The sequence below is a fragment of the Sinocyclocheilus rhinocerous genome, unplaced genomic scaffold (genome assembly GCF_001515625.1).
Source record: "Sinocyclocheilus rhinocerous isolate Xijiao unplaced genomic scaffold, SAMN03320098_v1.1 scaffold1740, whole genome shotgun sequence".
NCBI classification, from domain to species: Eukaryota; Metazoa; Chordata; class Actinopteri; order Cypriniformes; family Cyprinidae; genus Sinocyclocheilus; species Sinocyclocheilus rhinocerous.
The window spans coordinates 50,558-59,719 of NW_015651446.1; the positions used below are offsets into that span (position 1 = coordinate 50,558).

Below are 9,162 nucleotides of genomic sequence, written 5' to 3' on the forward strand. Positions count from 1 at the left end.
ACTGTGGGGTTTTTCTGACACCTCAACATCCCCACAGCAAATCAAGAGTCTCATCGCACACGATCAGTGATTGTGCAGGTTGGATTTTTGCACCTGTCAAAAGCATTAGGTGTTTTAGGACAACGTGATGATTAATAGGATATTAACGTAGATTACTGGTTTATTTTTTTCTTTGAAAGCGTGAAAAGGAATCAATTACTGCTATACCAGAAAAAAAAAGAAGTCGTGTGAGATCTTTCTATTAATCTGTTGTGTCAAAACTGTTAGTGATTGTGAAGTTAACTTTAATTATTGTTAGAAAGATTTTGGACTATTTTCCTGAGCATTTTATCCTAAACAAACCACTGCATTCAAGGTTACCTACATATTGTCATTTCATGCAAGCTAGGCCTATTGGTCGGGAATCGAACTCATAACCAAAAGAACTAAAACTCAAAACTAAAAGACCGCGCGCTGAATATATCGGCTAGCCTATATATATTTTATATTATATATATTGTATCCTACGTATTATGAATCCTGTCACTCTGGTTTCTCGGGGATGACAATGCACATTCGCGGGGGAATAGCTGCTTTCGGGCTCCTGATCCGCAGTCTGTCGCTGTTTGGCCCGCGTCCAGCTCGCTGCTGAACTCGGAGACAGGAGAGACTCAAAGCCAGACAGCCTTTACTCCCCTAAACCCAGTCCTGAATAACATCTCAAGAACGTCTCATTTTACAATTAACCTTGACCAACGCGTCGCATAGGCCTATAAACTAATGCACGAGATGGATTTGGTGATTTTGGCTATTTCATAAATTAGTCATAAATTCCTTTGTCCTCTGTTGATAAACAGAGACGATCTCTATGCTTTTCTGTACCACAGGCATTTCCTGACCTATGTAATATGGATTGTGGCAGATAGGCCTATTTTCTAGACTTTAAATTTAGATCTAAATACTCTAATACCTTTATATATTATCTTCGTATATTTGTTTGTTCCTTATACGTTTTGAAATGATAGAAATGCGACATTGCATAAAATGTTGTTTTCGTCTTTTCTTTCGTTCTTTTTTTCTTGCGGCACATAATGAGGTTTAGATACCTATTTTTTAAAGATAGGCCTATATCTATTATCTTTTATTTATTATTTGAATTTGATTTTAGACGTTTCCATGTATTCAGAACAGTGTTTTCAAAATAGAAATGTATTCAATCAAACTTTATTTTACTGTACAAAACAGCTCGACATTGTACAAAGACCAGTTTCAGTGCATTCAGTCATTTTTGCACACACGCACACACACACACACGCACACACACAAAATCTCATTTGGTGAGAAAAATCAGAATGCACGAAACCACCACTGCAGACGTCCATGACATTGCATAAATGATGCGTGACAAATATATTAAGGCAGGTTTTCCCGTGACATGAGTTCAGACAGCACACAGACCTTTCCATTAGAGATTTTACATGCTTCAAATGCATTTGCTTACAGTGATTGATCCGAGATTGTACGCAATGTCACCAATATATCGACTATTTTACATTTGAGAAAAAAAAATTGTCAAACAATCTGTTGCATAATTACATCGTGTTGTGATATTCATTTATCACACTTCTGAAAATGATGCGCATAGACAAATGTGATTTATTTGAAATATTTGGAAATCAAGAGGTTGCTTAAAACTCGATTGTCCACATTTATAAAGTTAAATTAGCCTACACAAATTGAAATAAATGAAACAAACAAATTATTAATATACCATTATTATTTCGTTTTTCATAATTACATCCATAGCCTATATACATCTTAAATAAACAAATTGATTTAATAATTGCCTTGTGGTGGTCTTAGCATATTATTATATATTATAGTAAATAATAATAATAATAACAATAATAGTCAATGGTTGAATCAATATTTGTTTTTACCAACATTTAAATAGTGCCCTGTGTAAAACATCACGAAACTTTCGTAAATAATGATGAAAATTTGATTCAAAGAAAATAAATACAATTCATGTTCTTCAATTCATGTCTCTCGTTTTTTATGTTACTTTTCATAAACGAATAAAGGCATTTATGTATTACAAAATTATGAGATATAAAGTCTTTTTAACACCTATATTTTGAACTTTGTACGAACATTGTTTAGACAAATTAAATGGATAAATAAATGGCCAGATCGAGAATTATATAGACTTGTGTATTGCATAGCACCCTTAGCAATTATTGCTCTCCTATTTTACTGAATTTTCATCGCAAATATTTGAATGACCTTATAATTAAAAGATGCCTTTTGGAGCAAGAGTCCTTACTGACAGATTTTCAGATTTATCATACAAGCCATTAAATTAAACCGAAAATAAACGAGAAACTCAGCGTAAAACACTGTTGTTTGTGGATTGTTTTTCCATTAGACCACACATTTTGTCGAACAGTTTAAAATCAGTTCTAACAATAATTAGAAACACTGTAAGCACATTTTACATTTAATTAAAAAAGGATAAATAATAAAACATCCGATGGCATAAAACCCAAATTAGAGATGGACTTTATAAACAATACATGTGCGATTTCAAGTCCTGCATTTTCAGTCCTTTTCACTCACGTTTGACTTTCTCTCATTAATTATGAAAAGTGTTTAATCCTTCTTGCACGGGGTAAAACTGACCGCGGAGGGGAATGTCATATGGGAAATGGAGATCCGAGGAGCCTCTCGCGCTCTGGTTGATGGAGGAGCGCGGCGGCACGGCGCAATAGCGCGTGCTGTAGTGGCAGCTCTTGCCATATTCGACCGGCTCTTCGTGCTTGCGGGAAAAGATCCCGTTAAAGGTAATCCATAGCCTATATACATCTTAAATAAACAAATTGATTTAATAATTGCCTTGTGGTGGTCTTAGCATATTATTATATATTATAGTAAATAATAATAATAATAACAATAATAGTCAATGGTTGAATCAATATTTGTTTTTACCAACATTTAAATAGTGCCCTGTGTAAAACATCACGAAACTTTCGTAAATAATGATGAAAATTTGATTCAAAGAAAATAAATACAATTCATGTTCTTCAATTCATGTCTCTCGTTTTTTATGTTACTTTTCATAAACGAATAAAGGCATTTATGTATTACAAAATTATGAGATATAAAGTCTTTTTAACACCTATATTTTGAACTTTGTACGAACATTGTTTAGACAAATTAAATGGATAAATAAATGGCCAGATCGAGAATTATATAGACTTGTGTATTGCATAGCACCCTTAGCAATTATTGCTCTCCTATTTTACTGAATTTTCATCGCAAATATTTGAATGACCTTATAATTAAAAGATGCCTTTTGGAGCAAGAGTCCTTACTGACAGATTTTCAGATTTATCATACAAGCCATTAAATTAAACCGAAAATAAACGAGAAACTCAGCGTAAAACACTGTTGTTTGTGGATTGTTTTTCCATTAGACCACACATTTTGTCGAACAGTTTAAAATCAGTTCTAACAATAATTAGAAACACTGTAAGCACATTTTACATTTAATTAAAAAAGGATAAATAATAAAACATCCGATGGCATAAAACCCAAATTAGAGATGGACTTTATAAACAATACATGTGCGATTTCAAGTCCTGCATTTTCAGTCCTTTTCACTCACGTTTGACTTTCTCTCATTAATTATGAAAAGTGTTTAATCCTTCTTGCACGGGGTAAAACTGGCCGCGGAGGGGAATGTCATATGGGAAATGGAGATCCGAGGAGCCTCTCGCGCTCTGGTTGATGGAGGAGCGCGGCGGCACGGCGCAATAGCGCGTGCTGTAGTGGCAGCTCTTGCCATATTCGACCGGCTCTTCGTGCTTGAGGGAAAAGATCCCGTTAAAGTTAATAGGTGGGCTTAAGGGACCGTCGAACTGAGGGCTTCCGCATTCCGGCGAGACACTCTCATAGAAAGACTCATAGGTGCTGCAGTAGTTGAATGGCCTGAAGGGTTTGACGGCATCTACCGAGGGTCCAGAGGGCGTCACCACACCCGGACTGTGGTAGGTCGTGTACACGGATTCGTAGGGCGACCTACCAGAGAAAGACGCCTCGCTGTTGATCTGATCCGTGATGAAGTTCCTGGCGTTCAGCTGCAGGCATCCGGCCACTAAGTTGGTGGTGGGCTGCGAGAGCCCTTTGCAGAGGGTCTGAACGAAGGTCAAGAGGTCAGGCCTCTTCCCAGTGCTCAGGATCTCGGAAAGTGCCCAGATGTAGTTCTTGGCCATGCGCAGGGTTTCGATTTTCGACAGTTTCTGGGTTTTGGAGTAGCAGGGCACCACCTTGCGCAGGCTGTCCAGGGCGTTGTTCAGACCGTGCATTCGGTTCCTCTCCCTGGTGTTGGCCTCCATGCGCCTCATCTTGACCCGGTCCACCCTAGCTTTGGTCATTTTCTTTTTCCGAGGCCCTCTCCTCCGAGGCAGACCATTCGCGTCCTGTCCGTCCTCCTGTTCATCCTCATCCTTCTCTGAATTCTCATCCTCCATCGTGTGGGAGAGCGTCTCCTCCTTTTTAAATGGCTCTTGTTTAGTGACCTTCATTTCACCCACGCAGTCCCGTGGAAAGTTAGCCCCGAATTGAGTGTCCATGATGACAGGATCCTCAAACGGAAGAGTCAGCATTGTGCTCTTACTGGGGATGATGAGAAGATAATAGATCTTCTGAATCAATCAGCAACGATTTAAAAACAGCCTATACATGGTGCTCAATAAATACTCTTTCAAAAAAGGTACAAAAGCTGTCACTAGGGTGGTAAACTTTCAAAAAGGACTAAAATGTACCATTTAGGTAAGTACTAATATACACTAGTTAGGGGTAAACATGGTACAAAGGTGAACCTTTTTTGAGAAGGTACCACCATGGTGACAGCTTTTGTACCTTTTTTCTGATCGTATACAATGATGCATTAACATAAAAATACCAATTCACATTTGACAGAATTCCAGATTATATTGATCCTCTAATCAAATCAATGCACTTTTATACACAAAAACTCAGCTGCAACTGACAGTGCAACAGAAATGAATCTGTAAACTTGTTTTTATGTGTGAAATTGCATCAAATTTGTGCATTTACAAAACATAAGTCTTTAAAATCTGGTGAAATGGGCAGACATAGTCATGCAGCACAGATGTCGATTCTTACCCTCGAATGATCCAGCTTACCTGGATTATGATGGTGTCAGATGACAGTTTTCATATTTCCTATTTTGAACTGTTTTTTCCGTGTGGTGTTTTAGCAGGTGAACAGCTCGTGCCTTTTTCTCACCTCCCCACTGTTCTCCTTGTCTCGCGCTAAGAGAAATGACACTGATGCCAACTGCCAGAGCTGGTACCCATGCCATCTGCCGCTGACGTCACGTGGCATGGGTTGGTCACGTGACCGGGTCCCGGGGGACCTGTATTCCTCCCCTGATCATCTGGCGTGTGCCTCGAGCTGCGTACCACTGCAAAACCTCAAAGCAGCCTCAATAAAGGACCGAGCACCAGCATCCACCATTAGATTCTGATGCTGTGGATGAACAGGAATGCTGTGAGACGGTCAGGGAATGATATTTCTTAGTCTTTGCTGTTAGAAATAAAGAAATTGTGATTCGATTTTCCTGCAAACACAACAATAAGTGGACTAAATCTAAAATGAGACAAAATAGGTGCTTATTTATGTCAGGTATTTTCTGTAAACGTGTAAAAAAATGGTCAGTGTTGGTGAATGACAGCAAGAACTGGATGATTGTTGGCTCTTGTTTGCCTGGTCAGTCTCTTCAAGGACGTTTGCCAAATGACTGGTCCTACTGTTTGTCATCATAAAAGTATTTTCTGTGACATTCACCTTATTATGAAAACATAAATTTAGATAAAGTTTAGATAAATTCACTCTCTGATATTTAATAAATATGCCCCGTCAACATGGATTCTGAAAATGTTTTTTCTACGTATGAAAATAAGTCTGGGTTTTTGTTTACACTCACTCACACATGCACACACTCACACCATCCCTCCCCACCTTCATCACACACAGCCATCCACATTCACACCACTCAGTATTATGCAAGTGAATCTAACAAAAACATGTCCAGGTCACATTTCACTCCAAGAAGTTATACTGTGCATGAAGAAAATGTCGCCTATTTAAGACTTTTGTTTTATTATTATTTTTTTTTGTTTGTGATGTGTTTCCCTCAAATTCTGGATGGTGGATTCTCATTATCCTCGTTTGTTAATTCTCATTACTGTATTTTGCTGTATTACATGTAATGTAATTAACAGTATAAATATTTTTTTAATTGTTGGTAACACTTTAGTATAGGGACCAATTCTCACTATTAACTTGCTTATTAGCATGCATATTATTAACATATTGGCTGTTTATTATAAAGCACATATTTTGCATGACCATATTCTACATCCCTAATCCTACCCAATACCTAAACTTAACAACTAACTTACTAACTATTAATAAGCCGCAAATTAGGAGTTTATTGAGGCAAAAGTCATAGTTAATGGTTTGTTAAATAAAATGTATAAATAAGTAAAATGCATAAAATAAATAAAGTATGACCAATTTTTTTTATAATTGTAATACTAAATAATAAAATGTTTTGGGTTGCTAAATCAAATAAATGCACAACAAGGAATTATTTATTTGATCAAAAATGTGAAATATTACTACAATTTAAAAATGTTTTTTATTTTAATATATTTTGAATTGTAATTATATGTGATGCAAAGCTGAATTTTCAGAATCATTACTCCAGTCTTCAGTGTCACATGATCCTTCAGAAATCATTCTAATATGCTGATTTGATGCTCAGGAAAAAGTTCATATTGTTATCAATATTGAAATCGTTGAAAATGTTGCTGCTTAATATTGACACAGTGACACTTTTTTCAGGATTCTTTGATAAATAGAAAGTTCAAAGGAAAAGCATTTATTTGAAATGATAAAACTTTTGTAATCTTATAAATGTCTTTATTGTCACTTTTGATCAGATTAATGCATCTTTGCTGACTAAGAGTGTTAAATCTTTTTTTAAAAAGCTCTTAATGACCCAAACGTTTATTGGAAAAGCTTATAACTTATATAGACTATTTACATAAACTATATATATATTAAGGACTTAAAAGTAATACACTCACACACACACACACACACACACAACAAAATTTAAACTATATATATTAGAATTTTCGATAAATATTTTAGCAATAAGAATTTTTTTGTATTATATATTAATGAGAACTGTGAAAAATGTTCTTAATTGTCATTATAATTTGCTTAATTGTCAAATAATGTCACAATGCAAAATTCATGTGTAAGCTTTTTTTATGTTTTAATTTTAGGTTCATACTGAACATGTTGATGTTGAAGTCAAACTTGAGGTTAACCTGTGCACAAAATCACACATAAATTTTGGAGCATGGGTTTGGCCGTCTCTGGCATCTAGCTGTTTCTTGTAGCAGTAATTGTCCAGAGCTTTGGCTCCTCCCACATTAAGACGTGACACTCATGCATTCCATTATCAGTGAAAGCTCCTACTGCCATTGAACTAGCTCTCTCTCTCACATGCACACACATTTATAATTAAAATCAGAAGATCTTTAAATGCCCCCCAAGTGCATTTCCCCCTCTCAGAAGGACACCACAAAAGCCTAACGCCACATAAACGACACGCAACACCTTTCTGTTCCTGTCTAAGATTAATTGGCTCTTTAACCTGATGTTGACAGATTTGAGTGGTCCTGTTAGCAGCAAGCCACCTATCAGACACAGTCCCCAGTTAGTCATGAGTGATCTTGGTAAAAATGGCTGCTGTATTGTTCACTGGGACGGTCAGCTTGATCTGCACTTATAAGCACAACAAAAACATAATGAACACAGCATACAGATGCAGTTTGCTGACAGCGACGGCTCAGTCACGCATGATAGGCGCGCACCCTTGGATGGTTGTGTTTAGAAACACACACACACACACACACACAGTCCCCATCCAAAAATGCCTCAGCTGGTGACCAGCTTTCCGGTTCAGCACACACACCAACATCTGATGAGTCAAACTTCCCCATTTCAGACTAATCACTTGACTGCACTAATTGCAAATGCAAATATGCAAATTCATATTAATTAATTACTCTGTTAATTAGTTCTCTGGTCTTTTTGGGCAATAAATCATTGTGATGCAGAAAGGAAAGGGGGCAGGCCCATTCCGCATAAAAAATTTAGCACGCACGCTCAGAGAAGGACAAGGCGAAAGGACCTGTAACATTATAAAAGAGCAAAGACCAGAAAAAAATGACAACACAAAAGCAATGGCTGAGCCAGACACACGCTCCCCTGACAGACTCTTGCTCCCCTGACAGACCTGCTTTTTACCCTGCAGACTCACAGTGGAGGACAGGCCCCTTCTCATGTGGAACATTCGGCTGACAAGAGCTGTCTGCCAGTGATTTCATTAACACATTATCAGCTTTTAAGGACAGGGTGATGCCAGGAACAGGCAGCAAATGAAGGCATGGATGTTCACACATCAAGTGGCACACACACACACACACACACACACACACACACACACACACATAGTATTAAGATCAGTAGCTCTGCTAAAGATGGTCTTTTGAGAGTTCTAGACGTCTGCTGATGATGGGCCTCGAAGCTAATCTCGTGTACATGGATTTGATGACAAGGAAAGACAAAATATTACCATCAATAAAAATTATTTTCTAATAAAAAATATGCCCTCTTTGTTATTGTTTTTTCTTTTTTTTCTTCTTTAAAAAAGTAATTAAATATGATAAAATATTTTAAATATAATCAAACAGGGTTGACACAGTTGACACAAAGTGTACGACAGCCACAGTGTTAATGGTCTGACAGTATGGCATATGCATAATTCATAATTCAATTTTTAAAACTGAATAACATCAATTTCTCAGAGGAGAAGGATGGCTGCATTCAGAAGGAAGTGTTGCTTAAAATGGCACCTTTTTGTGAATTGTACATAAATATTTATATATAGAATGATTTCTGTAGGTCCATCTAAACAACTGGAAACATGTAGGCTACTATTTTGCGACGCCAGTACAGTTGGAGAAAATACGGGAGAAAATCGGTCGATACACGACTCAAACCATCAGATTCATC

At 37.0% G+C, this 9,162-nt stretch overlaps 1 protein-coding gene across 1 annotated transcript; it reads right to left on the minus strand.

Moving 5' to 3' along the window:
• Positions 1 to 3,215: 3,215 nt before the first annotated feature.
• LOC107712787 (neurogenic differentiation factor 6-A-like) lies at positions 3,216 to 5,349 on the minus strand. Its single transcript, XM_016518124.1, has 2 exons — positions 5,190 to 5,349; positions 3,216 to 4,656 (listed from the first exon to the last, which is right to left on the minus strand). Exon 2 carries the CDS (start codon positions 4,644 to 4,646, stop codon positions 3,663 to 3,665), a length of 984 nt encoding a protein of 327 aa, XP_016373610.1. The 5' UTR covers positions 4,647 to 4,656; positions 5,190 to 5,349; the 3' UTR covers positions 3,216 to 3,662.
• Between the last annotated feature and the right edge of the window lie 3,813 nt (positions 5,350 to 9,162).